Here is a 26822-nt window from a genome sequence, read left to right as displayed (position 1 = left end):
CCCAGCTGAGCCGCACAATCATCAGAGGCTTTTTTTTTACTTTTAAAAGCATTTTTTCTACAACCTCTTCGGCCGAAAAAATGCTTTTAAAAGTAAAAAAAAAAACCCTCTGATGATCACACGGCTCAGCTGGGATCATCAAAGGCTTTTAAAAGAAAAAAAAGGGTTTTTTTCTTTTAAATGCCTCTGACGATCCAAGCTGAGTTGCCTGATCGGCAGAGACTTTTTTCTTTTAAATGCCTCTAACGATCAGGCAACTCAGCTTGGATAGGCAGAGGCATTTAAAAGAAAAAAAGGGTTTTTTTCTTTTAAATGCTCTGACGATCCAAGCTGAGTTGCTTGATTGGCAGAGGCATTTAAAAGAAAAAAAGGGGTTTTTTCTTTTAAATGCTCTGACGATCCAAGCTGAGTTGCTTGATTGGCAGAGGCATTTAAAAGAAAAAAAGGGGTTTTTTCTTTTAAATGCTCTGACGATCCAAGCTGAGTTGCCTGATCGGCAGAGGCATTTAAAAGAAAAAAAAGTCTCTGCTGATCAGGCAACTCAGCTGGGATCGTCAGAGCCTTTTGAAAGCATTTTTTTACAGCCTCTTCGCTGAAGAGATTGTAGAAAAAATGGTTTTAAAAGTAAAAAAAAAAATTGGCCACGCCCACCCAGTCACATTACCACCCACCCGCCAAGCCACGCCCACAGAACTGGTAGTAACAAATTTTAAGATTTCATCACTGCTCAGTGTGTGTCAGTACACACTGTACATGACTCCTTGCTGTGGGCAACAATACGTTGTGGGCAACAATACGTTGTCTTGAAAGGGATCTTGAAAGGGAGCCCTAGGTTAGAGGCCGCGTCTTGCACAGAATATGCAGGCATGCTTTGGGCAAAACGAGACTTTAATTGCGCTTTGACCAAAACACGCCAGAACTGATCTGTACTTTTCTAACCATTGGAAAGGAATGGTAAATGTGGCATGAGTAGGTTAAGGCTGGTAACTTCATATACATCTTTTCTGTCCTACCAGCAGGGGTGGGCTTCTGGGTTCTCTGCCCGGTTGCTGGGTAGGCGTGGCCTAGTCGGCCTCCTGCACCACAGTGGTGGAGGGAGGCATTTTTGCCCTCCCCAGGCTCCAGAGATTTTCTGTGAGCCTCCGGGAGGGTGAAAACGGCTTCCTCTGGCTCCAGAGGCCCTCTGAAGGCTGCAAGTAGGCCCGTTTCCGGCCTTCCCAAACTTTCAGTACACTCATTTTTTGTCTTCCCCGAGCCTCCGCGTGGGGACTCCTGGGAGGGAGGGGCTGGGAGGGAGGGGCCAGCCAAGGAAATATAGAGTGATTGGGTAGGAAGCAGACTTTTGCAGCAAAGAAATGTTTTTCAAAAAAAGTTTATATGGCTATGTATAAGGCGGTGTATCATTAAAGAAAGTTGAATGCCACAGGAATGGGATGTTTAAGAAGTGTAGATAGTAACACAAAGAGGTGAAGTCAAGATTTTGAAAGTTCTTCATTTCTGTTAACTCCTCTTCCAATGCTCTCCCGCTTCAACAGCAGAAACATCATAATATCATAATATGCAAGGAAGGCCCATTTAAAAATATTTTGGATATTAGTGCATTAGTTGTATTGCAAAAAAAACACTCAAGCCTAATTGGAAATCATAAGACCCAAAGCCCGGAAAGCATGACGCTAACAATCAACAACCTTCTCATTAAAATACGCTCATTAAAAACAACTCTCTACTGAATGTTTTTATTTACAATATAGAATGGAGAAAAAAAAAACCTATATATAGGTAGCATTCTCTCAACTGACAAAGTCCATGCATGCAAGAACAACACTTTTGTTTTATAATTTAATTTCACACCATTTCAAAAATTGTAACGCAAGGGATTAGAATAATGTTAATAAGATGCTTTAAAAATTGTACTTTAGGTTACAAACCTGTGCACGCTAATGTGAGGGCAAGCCCCATTACACAAGGACTTTTTTGTGAGTAAACCATGCAGAGGTTTGCATTTTTAATCATAAGAATTTTGTACTGTGGATAGAGTATCTTTTAAAAAAAGCGTTGACATTTAATAGCGCACAAGATGCCCATTTTTTTTTCTGCAGCCCCAAAAGTGATCCAAGAACAAGCCTAAAGAAAGGGAAAAAAAATATTATAATAATATATCAAACGATTTCATGACACTTTTATGAGAGACACTTTTTAAAAAAGGATTAAATTGTTATATATTAGAACTGCAGAAAAAACAATTACTACTAACTTGCCTTCCATTGAGGACCTGTATACTGCACAAGTCAAAAAGAGGGCTGTGAAAATATTTATACATCCCTCACATCCTAGACATAAATTGTTTCAAATTCTACCCTCAAAACTACATCTATAGCCTCCAGAGCCTTTCTAGGAGTCTGGGGAGGGCGAAAATGGCCTTTCCCACCCCACCAGAGTTCCTCTGGAGGCCGAAAAGTTTGCCAACTTCCGGTCCGACTGGTCTCAGCTGAAGCTGAGCTCGCGTGCCCACCACGATACCCATGATAGGTTTGCCATCATGGGTATAAAGCATTATTTGGAACAAAAAGTAAGATTAAAAACCTTTTTAATAGAAAGCAGCTGATCTTCTTCCATTACGTGGCTACAAAAAGAAAAAAAAAGAAAGGATAGATAAGTTAGTATCTTTGGGAATGCCTCTGTGAGAATTATAAGCTCACTTCTTGTGATTTGTGAATTGAAAACAAAGTTCTAGCACGTGAATGAATGATATTTTTTTTTCAGGTCACGCTTACATTTTAATTTCAGCTGAATATTAGAGAAGAGATTTGAGAGTTTCAATAATAAAGGAAAAGTAGGAAAAATGAACAAAAAAATCTTGACCTCTGTTTACCTTAAACTAAGCCTTCCGACTGCAAATTGCCCTGGAGGTATATAAAAAAATGAAGTCTGCCTGGCTCATTGATTTAACTTGCGAGCTTTTATATTGACATATTCAGCAGAATATATGTAGTGCTAGAGGGCAGCAGTGATAATCTATAGCTGAGGACTGCAGGATTATTCTCTGGTAGCTAACAAGAAACTAAACAATTGGCATGTATCAGGTCCACCTGTACCTCTTTCTTCTCAGGGCTTTTCAGAAAATGCTGGAAGTACCGCATTTCAGTGCTCTACTACACTGGGACCAATCTTACTCTCTCCCCTTCTGGATATTTCTCTATTTAGCTCATCCTGTCCTATCCTGCTGCGTGCATTTTTTTGTGTACATGCACACCTACAGAACTGGAATCTGCCCAACCGAGAAATTAATGAAGGCAAAAGAAATAACACAGTTGAAGGAGAACAAACTTATTTAAACTTTGTTCTCTAAACAGGTTGCTGTTCAGTTCAAAAAAAAATTTAAGCATCCTACGTTCTGCATGCCTCTTAAATTGGTTGTATTATACATTTAAAGGAGAGTCACGAAGATATAAAATTGGCTGCATCATCTATTGGCTGCTGATTCAGTTCTACAGAGGAATTACTGAGTCTCTCATTTGCACCTCCATAACTGTCTAGTTTGGCTCTGCAACCCAACAAGAGAGACACAGACTTCGGAGGATAATTAGAACTGCAGAAAAAACAATGGCTACCAACCTGCCTTCCACTGAGGACCTGTATACTGCACGAGTCAAAAAGAGGGCTGTGAAAATATTTACAGACCCCTCGCATCCTGGATATAAACTCTTTCAACTCCTACCCTCAAAACAACATCTATAGGGCACTGCACACCAGAACAACTAGACACAAGGACAGTTTTTCCCCGAATGCCATCACTCTGCTAAACAAATAATTCCCATAACACTGTCAAGTAATTTGCTAAGACTGTATTACTATTATTCTTCTCTTCCTTACTAGTATCTATCTCTTCCCACTTACTACTATAACCATGTGCTTGTATCTTTCAACTTATATTGTTTTTATTTGTTTCCTAGTATGATTTGATAGCTTATTAGTAACCTTGACTGTTGTATCTTTTTATTCTTGATGAATGTACTTTATTCTCCTTATGTACACTGAGAGCATATGCACCAAAGACAAATTCCTTGTGTGTCCAATCGCACTTGGCCAATAAAGAATTCTATTCTATTCTATTCTATTCTATTCTATTCTATTCTATTCTATTCTATTCTATTCTATTCTATTCTATTCTATTCTATTCTATTTTGAGCGAGAGGGGAAGTCTTACAGGCATGTCCCTACAGGTAATGAAGAAGAGTGATTGACAATGAGCAGGACAGTGAGCAAGGTGTAACATAGCTTTTCCTTTTCATCTGGTTAGTTCAATTGAAGACACAGTTTTACAATTTCACACCCAATTATATGGGAGTAAGCTTGGAGATACCCACAAACATACACATTGTGTGTATACGTCTGTATCAGGCTGCTCTATTATTTTGCACTTTGAGACAAACTGTGACCTGCTTCAGTATCCTTGCTTGTGTGTTTCGCTACCATGCAGTGACAGTCTGCCAGAAACTCCGGGGAAGGAGGAGGAATGCTTGGGTAAAGCGAAAGTAACTGCTGTATCTCCCTGAGATGCTGCTTCAAGGTCACCTGGCTAGGAGAAGACAGCTGCATACCAACTTACGTTTGAAGTGACTATTCTGAAAACATCTTGCTTGAACCTAATTCATCATGGGGAGAGGGTCAGCGATGGGAGTCAGTTAAGGGAAGGAAAGGTTGGACTTAGAAATTTTGGCACACAATTCTCAGTTCTGGCTATGCACAACTGCGACACACTTGACTTCTAATAAAATTATACCTTTCTCAACAAATGGAGCCAGGGATCATTTCTATTTAAAGGTTTAAGTGCTGACAAGTCTGCCACAAATTATCTAGACAATGAATGAGTATAAAATATTTTTCTGCTAATTACAGAAACGACTAGCTCATATTTTCTCAGAATTACTGAGTTTGAGGGGCTTCAAGATTATGGAAGGCCACCTCAACTGAAAGTGTTCTCCAATTGAACTTAACATTCTGTTCTGTTCTGTTCTACTCTACTCTACTCTACTCTACTCTACTCTACTCTACTCTACTCTACTCTACTCTACTCTACTCTACTCTACTCTAGTTCTATCTTAAGTTATTGGCCAGCCAAAAGACTATCCCCAAAGAATAATCTCACTTCTCAGCATAGGTTCTGTTTATTGTCTTGTAATATATAGCCCTGAGCCAGAAACAAGCAGAAATTGACCTACTCGGAACATAAAATATCCTCTGCTTTGAACTCCTCCAGGTATTCGATGTTCTTCCTAAAAAGAGAACAGATTTCAAAATCCCCAACACTGTGGCAAAGTAACGAAGACCAATTTTCATCCTTTTGCACATGGCAAAACCCTTTTTTCTCCAACAAGTCATCTCAATCAAGCTTAATGAGTGGACATATATGCCTGTCTGCCATAAATGGGAAACATTTACACCAACATTTTGTGAGGTGATTATAACAGCCCCATCAGAATGTTTTACTAAAAAGTCCTTAATTATTAAGAGCAGTGTCAATCCGATTTCACTGACTTTTCTTTCATTTTCTTTGTGGTGAAAAGTTTACACGAGGACTTTCAGGTAAATGTACTACACAAAGAAACATAGTTTGTTTCTTTCAGGCTTTTATTGTTGTTGTTGTTAGTTGCGAAGCCGTGTCCGACCATCGCGACCCCATGGACAACGTTCCTCCAGGCCTTCCTTACAGGCTTAGTGTGATATAAATGCATATAAACGTATTGCTCTGTGTGAATCAATCCCATCGTGGCAAGAAAAAAACCCCAATTTAGTGTTATATGCAAACTCAGTTTTAGAATATAGAATAACAGAGTTGGAAGGGACCTTGGAGGTCTTCTAGTCCAACCCCCTGTTTAGGCAGGAAACCCTATACCATTTAAGACAAATGGTTATCCAACATCTTCTTAAAAACTTCCAGTGTTGGAGCATTCACAACTTCTGCAGGCAAGTTGTTCCAGTGATTAATTGTTCTGTCAGGTAATTTCTCCTTAGTTCTAAGCTGCTTCTCTCCTTGATTAGTTTCCACCCATTGCTTCTTGTCCTACCCTCAGGTGCTTTGGAAAATAGTTTGACTCCCTCTTCTTTGTGGCAGCCCTTGAGATATTAGAACACTGCTATCATATCTCCCATAGTCCTTCTTTTCATTAAACTAGACATACCCAAGTCCAGCAACCGTTCTTTATACATATACATATTTAGCCTCCAATTCCCTACGATTACAAGTAGTCCTTGAATTACAAAACCGTGCTGACCTTATTAATAAAAATAAATAAATACCAATTTTATTTCTTGATGTATATTTTGAAGTGCCATATAAACAGATTTAAACATTGTAAATGTTTCAGATATATCATGAGCCTTGGTGGTGCAGCGGACTAAAGTGCTGTTAAGTAGCACTTAGCTGCCAGCTGCCTGCAATTACTGCGAGTTCAAATCTCACCAGACTCAAGGTTGACTCAGCCTTCCATCCTTCCGAGGTAGGTAAAATGAGGACCTGAATTGTGGGGGCAATAAGCTGATTTTGTATAAAAAAGAACACTGCTTAGGGCGGGCCAAAAGCCCTACTAAGCAGGTATATACAAAAGTATGAAGGCTATTGCTTAACGCATTGTAAGCCGCCCTGAGTCTCCGGAGAAGGGCGGCATGTAAATCGAACCAATAAATAAATAAACAATAAATAAATTTAATTTAATAATTTAATTTAATAATAAAATTTATATGCCGCCCTATCTCCGAGGACTCAGGGCAGCTCACAACAATAAAACAACCAGTTAAAAATATAAAATACATAATATATAATTTATATATTACATAAATTATATACATAATATATTTAAATATCCTAACAGATGCCAAGGCCTGCTGTGCTATTATTGTCCTATTGAAACTAATGGTACAAGAGTGTCATGAGTAATTTAGGCTACAGTGCTGAATTAATGCACTAATACTCAATGAATTTAGGATATTTAGTTCTGAATAAAAAAAAAAGCATAAGCATGCAGTTAGAAATACAGGTAGTCCTCGCCTTATGACTACAATTGAGGCCAAAATTTATGCTGCTAAGTGAGGAACTTGTTAAATGAGTTTTGCCCCATTTTACAATTTCTCTTGCCGCCGTTGTTAAGCGAATCACTGCAGGTGTTAAATTAGTAACCCGGTTGTTAAATGAATCTGGCTTGCTCATTGACTTTGCTTGCCAGAAGGTTGCATGACCCCGAGGACACTGCCACCGTCATAAATACGAGTCAGTGGTCAAGTGTCTGAATTTTGATCATTTGACCCTGGGGACGCTGCAATGGTCGTAAGTGTGAGAAACGATCGTAAGTCGCATTTTTCAGTGCCGCTGTAACTTCGAGCGGTTACTAAAAGAACCGTAGTAAGTCCAGGACTACTGTATGATACAGCCCAATAGAAATAATTAAAACTAAGAAATAGAAGCTTTTTAAAAAAAAAAAGAAAGAAAAAAAGATGAGAAAGACACATGAAAAAGAGCCTTGGTAGTACAGTGGTCTAAAGCACCCTGTTATTAAGACCAGCTGCCTGCAATTACTGAAGGTTCGAATCTCGCCAAGGCTCAAGGTTGACTCAGCCTTCCATCCTTTCTAAGGTAGGTAAATTGAGGACCCAGTTTGTGGGGGCAATAAGCTGACTTTGTATAAATATACAAAAGGATGAAGGCTATTGCTTAACGCATTGTAAGCCGCCCTGAGTCTCCGGAGAAGGGCGGCATATAAATCAAATTTTTTAAAAAAAGTTATGCTATTGTACATAATTTAGAAGGTACATACGTCCGCTTTGTATCTCTTCGGTCTCCTGTCATGAAGTTGGGGAATAAATGGCAGCAACGGATGTGTGGCCAATGACTAAGAAAATAGGAATAGAGACACGTGAACGGCAATGAGATTCTAGCCGGAATCTGGGAGAAATTCCCCCTCCTACAATAAACACTTGTAAGCCCAGCAGAGACATGCATAATCGATATCTTCCAGGCTTAAAATCATCATATATGGGAGTCAGGGCTACTATTATACCGAAACTGGCTAGAGTGCTAAATACAGGCAGTCCTTGACTTACAACAGCTCGTTTACTAACCGTTCAAAGTTATAACAGCACCGAAAAAAAGTGACTTGCAACCATTTTTCATTTATGCCCTTTGCAGCCTCCTCATAGTCATGTGATCAAAATTCAGACACTTGGCAACTGACTCGTATTTGTGACAGTTACAATGTCCCGGGGACATGGGATCCCCTTTTGCGACCGTTCGACAAGCAATGGGGAAACCAGATTCACTTAACCACCTTGCTACTAATTTAATAATACTGCTGTCAGGTTTCGATGTCATCTCAAATAAATTGCACTCCCAAACAATTAATCTTTGCTGAAATATTCCATTTATTGAGTACGACAGATCTGGCCCCGACTTCGTCGTAGCCGATACTAACCCTCTGACCCCCTATCCCTTCCCTTTCCGTTCCCCAATTCTCATCTTCTCATTAGCCATCTTCCAAGTCAGTCTCCCCTGCTTCTGACCTGACCCCACAGGAATGTCTCCCCTCCCATCCCATCTCCTAAGGGATATTATCTACAGAGAAAATAAGTAGGTGAAAAGTCAAGCCTCGTCTCCTCCTTTTTATGGCAGCATCAGAATGCTGACAACTGCTTTAACAAAGCAGCGGTTCACTTAACAACGGTGGCAAGGAAGGTCATAAAATAGGACAAAACCCACTTAACAAATGTCTCACTTAGCAACAGAAAGTTTGGGCTCAATTGTTGTCGTAAATCAAGGACTACCTGTAGACGAAGGAGGCCTCTTCTAACCACAAATATAAATGTTATAAATGAGATTAAATTGTATTTACACTGTTATTGTTCTATTTTTTTTGTCTTCCCAGCCTAAGATGAGATGCTGTGGGATTTTTCATCTTACATATTTAGCCTTCGGTCCTGTGCATCATGTAGAGAAGGATGAGACAGGAGGAATATTGGACTGTAGTCTAGCTTGGCATATTAGGAGGGCATCAGTGGTGCGATGCTGCTGGCTTAACAATCAGTTCGGTGAGCGTGTGCTTTGCAAGCGTCTAAAGTGCTTGTGCGCAGCGCTGAAAATGGAGCATTTAGAAGCTCAGCTGCTTACCTCCAAGTTAGCAATGGTAAGAACAGCGAGGGGGGGGGAATCAGCTGTGCCACATGATTGAGATAAGATACAAAGCAGAAAATAAAGGACATGATGGGGGGGCGCAGCCAGCTGATCGTCGGAGCTAACAGTTCACCTGAATTGGTCCGAACCGGCTGAATACCACCTCTGGAGGGCATGCTAGGAGTGGAAAAAATCAGGATGACAGCAAATTCCCTGACCTCCAGATGGGAGAATTTTACAAATCAATGCCAGGAAGAATCATTGGCTTAATTCTTTGAATCCAGCCATCTCTCTCTCTCACACCCAGGAGCAAGGTTCCTTCAATCCAACTTTGATTTGTATGACTGTCTCTACAAACTCTACATCAGGGGGTGTCCAATCTTGGCAACTTTAAGAGTTGTGGACTTCAACTCCTAGAATTCCCCAGCTAGCCTGCTCAATTGTTTTTCTTCTCTTTGGCTTTGCAGAATTCAGCTGCTACTTGAAACAGCCAGTAATTCCGCATGCCAGCAGTGCTGTAGAATTAATTCCTTGATGATGGTTAGGACTTTTGGTATGAGATTTATACAGAATAAACTTCCTCTTGTTTGTTACAGTTTATTTCTTATTTGTTAAGAATGCCTCTTACAGTTTATATATTTGTTTAGAATGCCTGTAAAAGTTCATGCAACAATATAAGGGTTTTACATTCACAAAATGTATCATGGTAGAACTAGCTTTACATTAGTAGTGTCGATTTTTTTGATTTCCTTGCTAAACCAACATGGCATGAGCTGTAATAAACTGGATTATCATAGATCATATAAAGGCAACGGGAACTGATAAAACTATTTAAAAAAGCAAAACTGGAAACAATTATGCTGCATTTCGCAGCAGGACCCCATTTCTTTCTAGACTAATAATGAAGTTTACAATAATTTGTAGAGCTGTAAAAATAGTAATGATTTCTGATATTATCCCAGAATTTGGCCCAAATGGATTTCTGCCAGGAAGATTGACAATGTGGCAAGAACATTAACTAAACTATGTCCTTTTTGGAGAGGGAAAAAGGGAGCTTAATTCACGCTAAATTGTATTTAACTACGGTATTTAATTGCAGTACTATTTAATATATAGCAATGCTCATTTACAAACTATGGTTACATTAACTTTGGTTAGTTTCTAATGACAACTTTAGGAAACCGTGGTTTGAAATTAACTTAATTCAAAACAATCTGCATCAAAGTCATTAATTTCTAACAATGAAAATGTTAGAAATGAATAAACGCTGAAGTTTTTCAACCCTACGAAGAACATTGCCCAATAAAGCTTGTCTTGCTCTGTAATACAGAAAATATTGAATTTAAATTCATTTCAAGGCTTAGGCAAATTAGAAATGCCGTATTCGTATCTGCAAGTTTGTAAAACTTTCAAAATAAGATTTTTAAATTACCTACCAAACTTCTAATTTGACAAATGCTTCTGCTGAGTAGCGGCCCAGGGAAGCCCCATTAGGCTTAGATTTAGAATAACTTTATTGTCACTTTAAATCAGGGGTGAAATGCTCCTGGTTTGGACCGGATCGTCCGATCCGGTAGGGATGGAGGCGGGTGGTTCGGAGAACCGGTAACGAAAATCCTTGCCCCACCCCCATGCCCAGTTGAGCCGCGCGATCATCAGAGGCTTTTTAAAATTATTTTTAAAAGCATTTTTTCTACAACCTCTTCAGCTGAAAAAATGCTTTTAAAAGTTAAAAAAAAAAAAGCCTCTGATGATCACGTGGCTCAGCCAAGCTGTCTCAGGAATTCTGGGAGTTGAAGTCCACAGGTTGTAAAAGGGCCACATTTGCCTACCTCTGCACTAGGTCATTCTTGATATAGTAATGTCGACTTGTTTCAGAGGAAAAACAGACCATCCGGTTTTGCATATTCCTTATTTAAATTAATCCATCGGTGAGTAGCCTTGCACAGCTGGTATCTGGGAGCCACAAAGCCGAGAATCCATTAGCATCCATCGTTTGCTTGAAAGCTAATTATAAAACATTGCAAGTAGTTCTCAATTTACGGCCGGAATGCAGCTTGGATTATTATTGCTGTAAGTCGTGACAGTTGTAAAACGGACCATCACATGATCAATTTTATGACTTTTGCAGCCATCGTTAAAAGAACCCATTGTTCACTATGGGGTGTGCTTTTTCTGAAAACTGGAAGTAAGCATCATGTTTTGGCCAAAACGTCATAAATTGTGGTCGTGTGACCACAGGACACTGCAACTGGCCATAAATGTGAGCTGGTTATTAAGCACTCGAAATGAGGTCATCAGTGGTAATAGTCAGCTGGTTCTATCCGGTTCAAGTGAACCGGTAGCAGCAGCTGCGGGAGGCTCCGCCCACCCACCCAGACGTCATCATGTCCCGTTTTTGACGCTCTGTGCATGCGCAGAGGTGTTGTGCGCAAGCAAAACGAGCACATGCACATTTGCAAAACGGTAGCAAAGGTAAGTCAATATCACCCCTGGAGTTCATGTGACCGGGGAATAGCAGTTGGAATTTAAGAACTGGGTATTGAGTACCATATTGGGCGGGGCCATCGGAACTTTTGAGCAGTTGCTAAGCAATCGGTCATAAGTCAAAGACTACCTGAACCAGAAGAAGCTGACTACCATATTAAGAAAATACAGTGGTAACTGTTATTACCTTGTCTTTCTGTAGAAATTCCAGAACCATAAAGCAAAATTCTTCGACCGCATTGGATGGCTAAAAAAAAGAGGCTAGATTAATGAACTGAAATTATCCTCCTTGAAAAAATAAAAAGGGTTGATGTGCCTACAACTCAAGAATGGACCTTGAAGATGGCCAGTTTCGCAGAAATGGCGAAGATATCAGCATACTTAAAAGACCGGACTCAAGAGAGTTACGTATGGGAGTGGAAGAATTGGATAGATTATGTGCAGAATAAATATCAAACCAGAAAGTACCAGATAGTTTTTAGTTAAATGTTGTGTAGAAATGTATAGTTTATAGGGGGCAAAATAGTTTATTGTGATGTAAAGATTTATAGTGCACAGGGAGGGGAATAGAGGGGTGGTAAAGTATGACATAATATAATGTGGATGGATTTCACCTTGGGGAAGTCATGGGGAGGGAGGGTTTGGGGGGGCTAGGGAGGGATGGGGGGAGAAATGGGGGAAAAATTTGTTGTTTGTAAAACTTTTTCAATAAAAAAAAAATAAAAAATAAAAATTAACACATTTGCATTATTTACAACGTTAAATTCAACTGACCTGAGGCAGAATGTCTTCAGCTGGGATAGCAGAACATATATCATCTATCTAACAATATTGAGAAGAAGGTAGATTCAGTAACGTTTTCAACTGAACAAAAATGAAAGAAATTTAGCTTTTTTTTGTTGAGTATTACAAATAAAGTATATGCCAGTCCCCTATTAGAATTCTCAATTATTAAATTTGTTTTTTTTTTAAAAAAACCACACCTTATAGTACGAATGGCATAGGCACAGCTTTGTGCTAAATAAAACAACACTAAAAGTAGTAACATGAGGGATACTGTTTTCTACCTCATTCCACACTTTTTCTTCTTGGAGAACATGGGACATCACTGGTACACCTGAAAATAAGGAGAAAAAATGATCTGGGTTTAAATTTTCTATTTAGGATATTACCAACTATGCAGAGATCACCAACTGAGTAACAAATACTGTTACTCAGAAAACAGAGTTAGTAACAAAAAAGCAGGCAAGACATTGAATATATACAAGAAACTGACATTTGGAGTCCAAAAACAGTTCACTTCAGGCCTGATTTATGTTGTGACATGAAATATTATATGCTTACGTCATTATTTTTTCCTGCTTTTCACTAATTTCAGTGCCGATAAATTTGTGAAATCTCTACACTTTTGAATCTGAGCTGCTTAGCAGTACACATTGGATTATGTGAAACACATGTTTTCAAACACATTTTATTTTAATCCCTAATCCTAACAATGTTGAGTTCGAAATGTGATCCGTCCCATAAATATCTACATCTATTTGAATGCAGAACTTTATTATACTTTTAAATCAGACAGTGTTCCCACTTTATCTAGATGTGAATTCAACATACATTCATTGGTATTTTTTGAAATGATTATAGTTAGAGAAAAATATATACTATGTATTTCTGTCTCTTTCATTCTCTAAAAGACATATATTCAACACCTAATCAATATTTCAACTATTTATGAATAAGGAATTTTTATGGTTCTTTATTTATTAGGAATCAAGAACATATGGAGCAAGCTGTCAAGAAATATACTACAGATTAACATTTCCTAGAGCATCCATGATGTCCTTGGAAAAGATATTAAAATGTCATGATGTGTCTACACCTACAAAGCAGGGGTGGGTTCTAAATTTTTTTACTACCGGTTCTGTGGGCATGGCTTATTTTGTGGGCGTGGTTTGATGGTCATGTGACAATTCTTTAGGATTTAGAAGAGGTACTGGTCTACCAGGCTTTTAACTGCTTGCAGAGCTGTACCGGTCTACCCATTTGTTCTTGGCGCGTCCTGGTCTAACCATTTGTTTTTCGAGCGTCCTGGTCTACCACCACACTGCCTTTTAACACTGATCAGCTGTAGGGCGGCCCTTTGAAGCCCCGCGGCAAGAGTTTAAACAGTTTTTTTCCTTCCAGCCGATCAACTGGGACTCAGGAGGCAGCGAACAATTGGGGGTGGGCTGAAATAAAAGGTAAGAATAACGCGGGGGGGGAGGGCCCAGCTCCCAAACAAAGAGAACAGGTTCGGTGACATCATATCATCACCGCTACCAGTTTGGCCGAACCGGGCTGAACCGGGAGGAACCCACCACTGCTCCAAAGATCAGAATTGTACAAGCCATGGTATTTCCTTTACATATCTATTGATGTGAAAGTTGGATTTTAAAGACCCAGGCTAGAAAAAACATTCACGCCTTCGAACTTGAATATTGGAAAAGATTCTTCAGTATACTACTATTTGAGAGGTTGCCACAAAGAAGAGGGAGTCACTTTATTTTCCATAGCACCTGAAGCCAGGACAAGAAACAATGGATGGAAACTAATCCAGGAGAGAAGCAATGTGGAATTAAGGAGAAACTTCCTAACTGTGAGGACAATTAAGCAGTGGAACGGCTTGCCTTCATATGTTGTGGGTACTCACTGGAGGTTTTTAAGAAGAGACTGGATAGTCGCTTGTCTGAAATGGTATAGGATCTCCTGCTTGAGTAGGGGGCTGGACTAGAAGATCTCCTAGGTCCTTTCCAGATCTAATCTCAGGGGTGAAATGCTCCCTGTTCGGACCGGCTCGGGCGAGTAGGTAGCGATGGCAGCGGGCAGTTCGGAGAACCGGTAGCAAAAATCCCTGCCCCCGCCGCCCATGCCCAGCTGAGCTGCGTGATCATCAGAGGCTTTTTTCTTTTAAATGCCTCTGACGAGCCAAGCTCTGACGATCCCAGCTGAGTTGCCTGATTGGCAGAGGGTTTTTAAAAAATCCTCTGACGATCAGGCAACTCAGCTGGGATCATCAGAGCCTTTTGAAAGCATTTTTTTTACATGGTTTTACATGTAAAAAATGGTTTTAAAAGTAAAAAAAAAATGGCCATGCCCACCCAGTCACATTACCCCACACACACCAAGCCACACCCACAGAACCGGTAGTAACAAATTTTAGATTTCACCACTGTCTAATCTGATTGATTGATATAATGGACAGCCAATCACAACACAAACCAATGGCTCATCAAATAATTTAACCCAGAGTGATCACTCAAGACACAAGAACAGGATCTCAAATTAGCCTATTTTGGACATTGTCAGGTTTCAATGTCACCTCAAATAAATTGCACTCCCAAACAATTAATCTTTGCTGAAATATTCCATTTATTGAGTACGACAGATCTGGTCCCGACTTTGTCGTAGCCGATACTAACCCTCTGACCCCCAAACCCTTCCCTTTCTGTTCCCCAATTCTCATCTTCTCATTAGCCATCTTCCAAGTCAGTCTCCCCTGCTTCTGACCTGACCCCACAGGAATGTCTCCCCTCCCATCCCATCTCCTAAGGAATATTATCTACAGAGAAATAAGTAGGTGAAAAGTCAAGCCTCATCTTTTTATGGCAGCATCAGAATGCTGACAGACATCTTATGTGAAAACCTGGGATTCTTGAAATGACTTTAATGCTGGGGAAGACAGAAGGAAAGCGAAGAAGAGAAAAATCAGCAGTAAGGTGAATGGACCCACAATGGTGATGGCTGCTGGAAGACTTGAAAAAAATAGGTTAAGTATAAGAATGCTAAGAATCGAAAATGACTTGATGGTATACATAGTCCTTGACATATAGCCTTTCATTTAGTGACTGTTTGAATTTATAGCAACACTGAAAAAAGTGCCTTATGACCATTTTTCACACTTACGACTGTTGCAATATCCCCATGGTCACATGATCAAAATTGAGATGCTTGGCAATTGGTTCATATTTATGATGGTTGCAATGTCCCAGGGTCATGTGGTGACCTTTTACGATCTTCTAAACAAGCAAAATGGCTCAGGACCTGGGTACTTGCGGGACCGCCTACTACCACCAATAGCCTCCCACCGGCCAGTACGCTCTCATAGAGAGGGACTCCTCCGGGTGCCGTCGGCCAAACAATGTTGACTGGCGGCCCCCAGTGGGAGAGCCTTCTCTGTGGGGGCACCTACTATCTGGAACAAGCTCCCCGCGGAGATATGGAGGATCCTGAACTGCACACCTTCCGCCGCACTCTAAAGACCTTTTTATTTCACCAGGCGGGCCTGGCCTAACTTTCTCCCTTTTTTTAAACAATTTTAATATTTTAATATTTTTAATATCTTTAATCCTCAAAGTTTAAATTTGTTTTAAATTGATTGGGGTTTTAATCTGTCTGGGCCAAACTATTTAATTCGATTTTATTTCTGCTTTTTAAATTTTGTATGTATGTATTTTATTGTTGGCTGTTCACCGCCCTGAGTCCTTTGGGAGTAGGGCGGTATACAAATCAAATAAAAGTAAAGTAAAAGTAAAGTAAAATCAACAAGGAAGGCAGATTCACTTAATAACCGTGTTACTAACATCACAGTTGCAATGATTGACTTAACAACTGTGGCAGTAAAGGTTGCAAAATGGGGCAAAATCACTTAACAATTGTCCCGCTTAACAAACAGAAATGCTGGGATTTATTGTGATCATAAGACAAGGACTACCTGTATAATCTATCAATCAGTCATGTTTAAAGTGACACTGAGTTATATTGGTTGAAGATGTACAGTATATGGATGTGTACTAAGCTATACAGACGGAGCAATAAAATTATTTGCACTGGGAATTACAATAGCAATAGCACTTAGACTTATATACCGCTTTCACAGTGCTTTACAGCCCTCCCTACGCGGTTTACAGAGTCAGCATATCTGCCCCCAACACTCTGGGTCCTCATTTTACCAACCTCGGAAAGATGGAAGGCTGAGTCAATCTTGAGATTTGAAGTGCTGAATTGCTGGCAGTCGGCAGAATTAGCCTGCTGAATGAGATACTTAACAATTGTGATGAAAAAAGAAATGATAAGGTCAAAAATGTATTGATGCTAAAGGACAATGGTTTGGGTACAAAATGAGAGACCGGTATAACATTAGTACACTAATGGGATTTGGTCATATGGAAAAAATGAACTGGGACGAAATGGCAAACTGTGTGTTTGTGTGTATAAAAAGAAAGATGAATCTGATTCATACAATTCTCAAAAAGAGAGTGCTGAGTTTCTGAAGCACAGAAAGTGACATACAGATATAATGGCAGTCAAGATTATTTGCAAAAATATGAAGGTGTGTAGAATATAGTGAATAGTGTTGGTGAATTCCAGATTTAAATCTGTTTCCTCTTCTTATCTTGTGCAATTAATTTGCTTTCTTACTACTTTATATTACTTTTTTGTGCTTTGCCTCACAAGTGCTGCTCACCCCAAAAGGGAATAGCGTGACATTTTTGCATGTAGGCAAGTTGAATTATGTTAACAGGGTGTTTTCACCGTAAATAAAACCATACAATGTTCAAAAAGATATAATTAAACAGTTCTGATTTTTTATAATCTTATGCATATCTATTCTGAAGGAAATTCTAGTCAGTGGGCTTTGCTGCCAGAAAACTGCAGTATGAATGTATGTATGTATGTACAGTATGTATATGTATGTATGTATGTGTGTGTAGATAGATAGATAGACAGCATATATATATATATATATATATATATATATATATAGAGAGAGAGAGAGAGAGAGAGAGAGAGAGAGAGAGATAAGAGAGATAAGAGAGATAGATAGAGATAGAGATAGAGATAGAGATAGAGATAGATAGATAGATAGATAGATAGATAGATAGATAGATAGATAGATAGATTGACCGATCGATGGATGGATTAATGGATGGATGGATGAATAGATAGATATAGACAGGCTGATAAGAGATAGATAGATAGATAGATAGATAGATAGATAGATAGATAGATAGATAGACAGACAGACAGTTGATAGATGGATGATCGAGAGAGAGATGATTAGATAGAGAAGACAGATGAGAGAGAGAGAGAGAGAGAGCATTCAAATTGTAAAATGAGGGCAAAATGAATATACCCATTTACAGCTTGTTAGTAAAATATTTTATTACGCACATCAGCAGTGCTTGCTAGTTGGAGTCTGGATGGCTTCTAATACTACTCCTAGCACTACTAATTAAAAAAAAAAAGTATTTTGCAACTTCCACATATTTCTGTTTTTAAAGGAAGAAAAAAGTCACAGAAGAAGCAACAAAGAGATGGAAGGGAACTGCACAAAGAATAGGATCCGGGCTAAGGACCACATTAAAATTCTAACCGGGCAATGCATATACGCTTAGTTAATGCTTTGTGCACAAGCCCAAACACTTAGAGAAGATACAAACAAGACTGCCATTCTCTTTGTTATGTTTTCATTGTTAAGTTTTGTTTTTTTATATATATATTTTGAAGTTGTAAATATAAACGTGATTTCATTTAGAACTACAAAGCAAGTATTGCAGATCAGGCTAGATGATATTAAATATGAGCATTTCATATAATCGTATTTCTTTGTGTGCTTTGACGAATGCTGTCACTTTATCAGTGAAATAAGTAAACCATGGAATGGTTTGTGAATAAATAACTGGGATATTTTAAAATGTATTTATCTACTTGCCTTAAAATTGCATCTTCAGGATCTACTAGTAACTTTACTCAGGGGTGAAATGCTCCCGGTTCGGACCGGATCACCCGATCCGGTAGAGATGAAGGTGGGTGGTTCGGAGAACCGGTAGCAAAAATCCCTGCCCCCGCCCCCATGCCCAGCTGAGCTGCACAATCATCAGAGGCTTTTTTTTTACTTTTAAAAGCATTTTTTCTACAACCTCTTCGGCCGAAAAAATGCTTTTAAAAGTAAAAAAAAAAAAAAAAGCCTCTGATGATCGTGCGGCTCAGCTGGGATCGTCAAAGGCTTTTAAAAGCATTTTTTCTACGTCTTCAGAGGTTGCAAAAAAATGCTTTCAAAAGACTCTGACGATCCCAGCTGAGTTGCCTGATTAGCAGAGGCTTTTTTTCTTTTAAATGCCTCTGACGATCAGGCAACTCAGCTTGGATCATCAGAGGCTTTTAAAAGAAAAAAAGGCTTTTTCTTTTAGCCGAAGAAGTTGTAGAAAAAATGGTTTTAAAAGTAAAAAAAAAAAATTGGCCACGCCCACCCAGTCACATTACCACCACCACCACCAAGCCACGCCCACAGAACTGGTAGTAACAAATTTTAGATTTCACCACTGAATTTACCCTTATGTTTTAAAGTCAAGCATTTCATTAAATGAGCGTACTATAGATATACTTGAAAATATCTAGAAAGGGAAATATTAATTGTTTGACCTACTTGGTATCTCAAAGTTATAATGCCTGCATTGTGTGAAGAAATCCTATATCCTGTTCTATTGCAGAGATTTGTTTCTGCTGTGGCTTCTATTTAAAATTAGCATATAATATTCATTGGTATCACATTCTTTATTATGTCAACTATTATTTGAAAATTCAATATTTTTTATTTATTAGTTATATTACTGTATTTTTCAGAGTATAAGACGCACCTTTTCCCCCCCAAAAAAGAGGCTGAAAATCTGGGTGCCTTTTATTCTCCGAATGTAGCACCACCGAGCTTCTCAAACGGAAGTTTCAGAGGCTGAAAAAAGCATCAGAAACAAAACTTCAGAAAAGAAGCCCCCAAACAGAGCTTCAGAGGCTTTTTTATCTGAAGCTGTTTCGGAGGCTTTCAGAGGCAGGAAAAAAAGTTTTTTCTGAAACAGAGTTTCAGAAGTTTCAGAGGCAGAAAAAAAAGCAAAAAAAAAGCAAGGCACAGAGCTCACAACCAAGGAACCTGTTGCAAAAATTCACCTGGAAACAGCTGATTGGGGGTATTCTGGGAGGCCGATCCACCTGCCAATCAGCTTTTTTTCTTATTTTCCTCCCCAAAAACTAAGGTGCGTCTTATACTCCAGTGAGTCTTATACTCCGAAAAATACGGTAATTATTTATTAGTTGACCTAAAAAGGCACTATTGCTCTCTAGAGGGGCTTACACAATAAGTAACTTTGCATTGGAAATGACATTCGTTGCCAGAAATAAACCAGAACGAGACGGAGTTTTAAAAATTGGAATTACATTCTTACTGCTATAATTGTGACAAGGAGGAGTCCCCAGATCTGACTTAAAGCTCTGCATAATATACAATATGTATATTATGCAGGACCTGCGTGGAATTCTTTAAAAAACAAACAAACCAGAACATAACTTTTTACAATTGTTAAGAAACTCCGAAGACATAGAACAGAGTTGGAAACAGATGAAGTATTCCATTTAGATCAGGGGAGCCCAACCTCTGGCAACTTTAAACCCTGTGGACTTCATCTCCCAGAATTCCCCAGCCAAGTTTGATTGGGGTAAAATGACACACCTTTTGAATTCTGAGGTAACTTTCATATGTTACAGTGTAAGAAAAGCAGCTTACTGCAAATGCTTAAAGTTAACCCTAATAAAAGAGAATATTTGTAGCTCAGGGTTGACATGAGGGCTCCTTGGTACTCTTTGAGCTTGCTTATAATAATAATAATAATAATAAACGTTATTGTCATTGTATGTGTATACACAGTATACACATACAACGAAATTTACTTTCTTTTTTTTAAAATTTGATTTATATGCCGCCCTTCTCCGGAGACTCAGGGCGGCTTACAATGCGTTAAGCAATAGCCTTCATACTTTTGTATATTTTTACAAAGTCAGCTTATTGCCCCCACAAACTGGGTCCTCAATTTACCTACCTTAGAAAGGATGGAAGGCTGAGTCAACCTTGAGCCTGGCAAGATTCGAACTTACTAATTGCAGACAACTGGAGTTAAATTACAATGCATTAGTCTGCTGAGCTATCCAGGCTCCACCCACTTAACACCCAAAGGCCAGGTCCCACACACATAATTTAGATATTTAGATATTTTTAATTGTAAATGGTTTTTAGTCGGGAGGTTTTAAATTTTGGGCCAAAATTTGTTTAATTCTTTTAAAATTTTAAATTTTGTATTGGGATGTTTTTTATTCTAGGCTGTGCACCGCCCTGAGTCCAGCAGGAGAAGGGCGGTATAAAAATTTAAATAAAATAAAATAAATAAATAAAAATAATCCCCAAACACACTCCCACCCACCACAATTCCTCACCCCTAAACCACCCAAGCATCCACACAACAGACCAAGTAATACTGTCCAACAGCTCACTGATGGTGGCCCTTTAGTTCATTGTTGAGTGCAATTATAGCTCTGGGATAGAAACTATTCAGAAAACGTGTGGTCCGAGTTTTAATTGTTCTGTATCTTCTGCCAGAAGGCAACAGTCCAAAAAGATTGTAAGCAGGATGGGAAGAGTCTCTGAGAATGTTATGCAACTTCCTCAAACAGCGAGATTCGAAGATGTCGTCCAGGGCTGGTAGCTGGAGCCCGATAATATTCTGGGCAGTTTTAATGATTCTCTGTAGAGCGTTTTTGTCCGCTACAGAGCTGCTCCCATGCCATGCAAGAATGCCGTATGTCAGGACACTCTCAATGGTGCTGCGATAGTAGGACAGAAGTAGATGCTGAGATAGATTCATCTTCCTGAGCATTCTCAGGAAGTACAGCCTGAGAATGTTTTCTTGCAGACGTTTTCAGTGCTAATAAGGAATGGGGTTTGATCTCAGTTTATATCATAAACTGACAGCAAACAACACTCCTTACCCTGTTTCCCTGAAAATAAGACCTCCCCTGATAATAAGCTCAATCGGGCTTTTGAGCGCATGCGTTAAAATCCCCCCCCCGAAAATAAGCCCTCCCCAAAAATATTTAAACGCATACACAGACGGTCCCCGCTATTTCCTCTGGTTAGGGTTAGAGAGACAGAGTTGGAAATCAGGTAAGACGGCAAGAGGAGCCCCATCTTGCTCAACGCACCTCAAAATAATGAGACCTCCCTGAAAACAAAGCCAAGCGCTTATTTCGGGGTTCAGAAAAATATAAGACATTGTACTACAGGAGCCTGTAGTACAGTGGACTAAAGCACTGTTATTAACATCTGCTGCTTGCAATTACTGCAAGTTCAAATCTGACCAGGCTCAAGGTTGACTCAGCCTACCATCCTTTCAAAGGTAGGTAAAATGAGGACCCAGTTTGTGGGGGCAATAAGCTGACTTTGTATAAATATACAAAAGTATGAAGGCTATTGCTTAACGCATTGTAAGCCGCCCTGAGTCTCCGGAGAAGGGCAGCATATAAATTAAAGCAAAAAAAAAAAGTGGGAGGGTCTTATTTTCGGGGAAACATGGTACTAGCACTGATGATATTTGGATAATGAAATGTCTACAAGAAAACAAGCAAGCTCAGAGAGCACCAAGGAGCCTTCTTCACAGCCCTCTATGAAGAAAAGAGGTAAGTCACTCAAGAGTTGCCTTGTTTATTATACACTTCAGGATACCTATCCCAAAATCCAAGTAAAACTTCATGTATTAAAATCCTGGAGAAGGAAGTAATTGAGGAAAACATAGATTTGGCACCTGAAACCTTTCTCCTGGGAGTACTAAAGAGGACATATGAGAAAAGATAGAGATATCTAATTATACATATCATCACGGCAGCCAGAATAACATACGCGCTGTCAGGTTTCGATGCTATCTCAAAATAAATGAACTTCCAAACTGCCAATCTTTAAGGAAATTTTCTCTTTATTCGAGCATAGCAACCGGATCCTGATTCTTCGGGGTCAACACTGACCCCTGCCCCCAATCCCTCCCTTTCCAATCCCCAACCCTCCCGCCTCCCACCAGCCATCCTCCAAGCCACTCTCCCGATTCCTTTTCCCGTCAGTCCACAGGAATGTTTCCCCCCTCCTCATCTCCAAGGAGACCGAATCCTCAAAGGGATTTAGCAGGCAAAAGTTCAGGCTTCATCCTCCCTTTTCCATGTCAGCGCTGAGACGCTGACACGCGCAGCATTGGAAAGATAAGTGAATACTACCAGAAGAACACTTAATTCGGAAAATTTTAGAATGCGCTGAGATGAGCAAATTAGCATATGAGATTGACGAGAAAGAGGAATCGGAATACTATACGGTGTGGGGATTATGGTATAGATGGTTGGAAGATAGAATAAAGAAAGGAAGAGAGATAGCTTAGTATAGCCAAACAAGGGGAAAGTTGAGGAGATATCATAAGTCAAAAATGTATTCAATCTGTATTTATATTATCACTGTCAAACCGATACTCGATGTATTGTATTATAACGTAATCTAATAAAAATTAATTAAAATAAATAAATAAATAAAATCCTGGAGAAATTTTTTGGGGGGGGGGCAAGCAAACTTTTACAATTGCCTTAAAGCAGGGGTGCCCAAACTTGGCAGCTTTAAGACTTGTGGTGGAGCTGGCTGGAGAATTCTGGGAGTTGAAGTCCACCAGTCTTAAAGCTGCCAAATTTGAAGACCTCTACCTTAAAGTCTGAAACAAGAAACGTAAACTTTGAATAAGAATGAGAGGAAGGGATGCTTGGATAGGGAACTTCCCAAATAGCTTTTTATGGCCATTTTAAAGAGGGGAATCCTCGGGGAGGGGGGGGGTTTACTTATGGCAGGGCCACCCTGACCTAAGAATGTAGTATTTGAAAAGCTCGTTGTTTTCCATTCAAAGCAGCAACGTGCTAGAAGCACAGGTAGTCCTCGACTGACAAAGTTTCATTTATTGACCGTTCAAAGTTAGAATGGCACTGAAAAAAAAAGTGAGTTTTTATTTATTTATTGGTTCGATTTATATGCCGCCCTTCTCCGGAGACTCAGGGCGGCTTACAATGCGTTAAGCAATAGCCTTCATACTTTTGTATATACCTGCTTAGTACGGCTTTCGCCCCCCCCAAGCGGTGTTCTTTTTTTTAATACAAAGTCAGCTTATTGCCCCCACAATCCGGGTCCTCATTTTACCTACCTCGAAAGGATGGAAGGCTGAGTCAACCTTGAGCCTGGTGAGATTTGAACTTGCAGTAATTGCAGGCAGCTGGTGTTACTTAACAGTGCTTTAATCTGCTGCACCACCAAGGCTCTTTTCACACTTAACGACCATTGCAGCATCCCCCATGGTCACGTGAGCAAAATTCAGATGCTTGGCAACTGAGTCCTATTTACGACGGTTGCGAGTATTCCCCAGAATCATCATCTGTTCTCCTTTCACCACTTTCCCACAAGCAAAGTCAGTGGGGAAACGACGATCTGTGTTACCAACTTAACACCTTCAGGGATTCTCCTGGGGCAAGAAAGGTCATAAACGGGCCGAAACTCACTTAACAACCATATCACTTAGTTAGTGATGGAAATGTTGGGCTCCACAGTGGCCGTATGTCGAGGACGGACCTGTGTGATGAAAAGTCCCACACACGCACACTCTGGATAATGGGGGCATTTGCTTTCAATGGATTCCTCCCCACCCCCAAAAAAGTGTGTTTTCTCGGGGGGAAGATCCCAGAGAGATCGGTTGCTAAGAGAAGAAACTCTCTCCCTCTCTATTTTTTTTTCCTCTTTTTTTAGGCAGGTGACCTGATTAGCAATTTGACAGGAAAGAAAGAAAAAGCTTCTTAATAAAGACTGACACGATTAAAAGCTAGAATAAGTGATCGAAATAGAGGGGATATCAATGTATACATTTTTATTTGATACAATGGAAGTAATAATGAGAAAACTGTGGAATAATTGGATACTGGTAGACTGTAACCTAACATAGATGTGTATTGTTATTAGCAATACATAAATTGATCGAACTTAATAATACTCTTTAATCTGATCAGTTTCATTTGTATTGGAATGTAGGGCACCCACAGGTGCCACACTGTTCATGCATTGATTTGACATTTTTTAAATAAAAAATAAAAAACTAGAAAGAAAGAAAGAAGAAAGAAAGAAGGAAGGAAGGAAGGAGGGAGAGAAGGAAGGAAGGAAGGAAGAAAGAAAAAGAAGAAGGAAGGAAGGAAGAAGAAAGAAGAAAGGAAGAAGAAAGAAAGAAAGAAGGAAGGAAGGAAGAAAAAGAAGAAGGAAGGAAGGAAGAAGAAAGGAAAGAAAGAAAAAAGAAAGAGAGAAGAAGAAAGAAAGAAAGAAAAAGAAGGAAGAAAAAGAAGGAAGGAAGGAAGGAAGGAAGGAAGAAGAAAGCGCAAAAAGAAAGAAGAAAGAAGAAAGGAAGGAAGGAAAGAAAGAAAGAAAGAAAGAAAGAAAGAAAGAAAGAGAAGGAAGAAAAAGAAGGAAGGAAGGAAGAAAAAGAAGAAGGAAGGAAGGAAGGAAGGAAGGAAGAAAAAGAAGAAGGAAGGAAGGAAGAAGAAAGGAAAGAAAGAAAAAAGAAAGAAAGAAGAAGAAAGAAAGAAAGAAAGAAAGAAAAGAAAGAAAGAAAGAAAGAAAGAAAGGAGGGAGGGAGGAAGGAAGGAAGGAAGAAAAAGAAGAAGGAAGGAAGGAAGGAAGGAAAGAAAGAAAAAAGAAAGAAAGAAGAAAGAAAGAAAGAAAGAAAGAAAAAGAAGGAAGAAAAAGAAGGAAGGAAGGAAGGAAGAAAAAGAAGAAGGAAGGAAGAAGAAAGGAAAGAAAGAAAAAAGAAAGAAAGAAAAAAGAAAGAGAGAAGAAGAAAGAAAGAAAGAAAAAGAAGGAAGAAAAAGAAGGAAGGAAGGAAGGAAGGAAGGAAGGAAGAAAAAGAAGAAGGAAGGAAGGAAGAAGAAAGGAAAGAAAGAAAAAAGAAAGAAAGAAGAAGAAAGAAAGAAAGAAAGAAAGAAAAGAAAGAAAGAAAGAAAGAAAGAAAGAAAGAAAGAAAGAAAGAAAGAAGGGAGGAAGGAAGGAAGGAAGAAAAAGAAGAAGGAAGGAAGGAAGGAAGGAAGGAAAGAAAGAAAAAAGAAAGAAAGAAGAAAGAAAGAAAGAAAGAAAGAAAAAGAAGGAAGAAAAAGAAGGAAGGAAGGAAGGAAGAAAAAGAAGAAGGAAGGAAGAAGAAAGGAAAGAAAGAAAAAAGAAAGAAAGAAAAAAGAAAGAGAGAAGAAGAAAGAAAGAAAGAAAAAGAAGGAAGAAAAAGAAGGAAGGAAGGAAGGAAGGAAGGAAGAAGAAAGCGCAAAAAGAAAGAAGAAAGAAGAAGGAAGGAAAAGAAAGAAAGAAAGAAAGAAAGAAAGAAAGAAAGAAAGAAAGAAAGAAAGAAAGAAAGAAAGAAAGAAAGAAAGGCGCTGAGATTTGGGGCTGAAAAAGGGAACCGGGCCGCCCCCTTACCTTTGCAGGAGCTCACCCCAAAAGCCAGCAGGGCGAGCATCAGCCTCCAAGGCCTTCCAGGACCGGCTTTCCTCCGGCTGCCCTTCGCCGGCAACGGGAGCAGCTGCTGCTCGGGACGGGTCCGGCCAGCGCTGAGCCTTCGCATGGTGCCTCTGAACGCCGCCGCTCCTGCTGCTTCCCTTGGGCCGCCGGCTCTGCTTGCCGCTCCCGCTGGTTTGCGAGGGCTCGGCTGGAGCGCTCCCGCTTTTAAATCGCCCAGCACTGGGGAAGGCGGCGCCCGCCCACGCGTGACTCAGACAAGCGTCCGAAGCCCAGCAGCAGAACGGGGGTCCCCTCCCTGGAAGGTCTTGGGGGGGGGGAAAGGGCGACGCGGATTGACCGCGGCCCCTTGCAGGAGGGAGCCGCGTGCGTGCAAAAAAAAACACGCGTGGGGCTCGCTCTATCCTTCTCTTTTTTTGCTCCACAGGGCAGAAGTGGCAGAGCCCGCATATGTGACACTTCGAAAAAGGAAAGTGTGCGCCCCCCCTACCCAATATAATTATTCCTCACCCCCTCCCCCTTTACAGGTAGTCCTCGACTTACGGCAGTTCATTTAGTGACCGTTCAAAGTTACAAGGGCACTGAAAAAAAGTGATTTATAAGCCTTTTTCGCACTTAGGAACCCTTGCAACATGGTCACACAGCCGTGGAATTCAATTTTTTTTATTACTGGTTCTGTTGGCGTGGCAGAGGAAGGATACTGCAAAATCCCCATTCCCTCCCCACTCCAGGGGAAGGATACTGCAAAATCTCCGTTCCCTC

The 26822-nt window shown here is 39.8% G+C and overlaps 1 protein-coding gene across 2 annotated transcripts; it reads right to left on the bottom strand.

Annotated features, from left to right (window-relative positions):
* Positions 1-1722: 1722 nt before the first annotated feature.
* NMU (neuromedin U) lies at positions 1723-26260 on the bottom strand. Of its 2 annotated transcripts, XM_034411456.3 has the most exons (8): positions 26022-26250; positions 12715-12764; positions 12422-12469; positions 11835-11894; positions 7812-7886; positions 5223-5276; positions 2584-2623; positions 1723-2124 (listed from the first exon to the last, which is right to left on the bottom strand). In XM_034411456.3, exons 1-7 carry the CDS (start codon positions 26164-26166, stop codon positions 2588-2590), a joined length of 468 nt encoding a protein of 155 aa, XP_034267347.2. In that variant the 5' UTR covers positions 26167-26250; the 3' UTR covers positions 1723-2124; positions 2584-2587. The 2 variants fall into 2 exon arrangements, with proteins under 2 accessions (XP_034267347.2, XP_060546787.2); XM_060690804.2 differs by lacking the exon at positions 7812-7886 and having other exon boundaries at positions 26022-26260.
* Between the last annotated feature and the right edge of the window lie 562 nt (positions 26261-26822).

This window comes from Pantherophis guttatus, chromosome 8, assembly GCF_059756535.1.
Source record: "Pantherophis guttatus breed Tessera chromosome 8, ASM5975653v1, whole genome shotgun sequence".
NCBI classification, from domain to species: domain Eukaryota; kingdom Metazoa; phylum Chordata; class Lepidosauria; order Squamata; family Colubridae; genus Pantherophis; species Pantherophis guttatus.
Note: the sequence above shows the minus strand (reverse complement) of the source record. Positions and strands in the feature narration are given on the sequence as shown.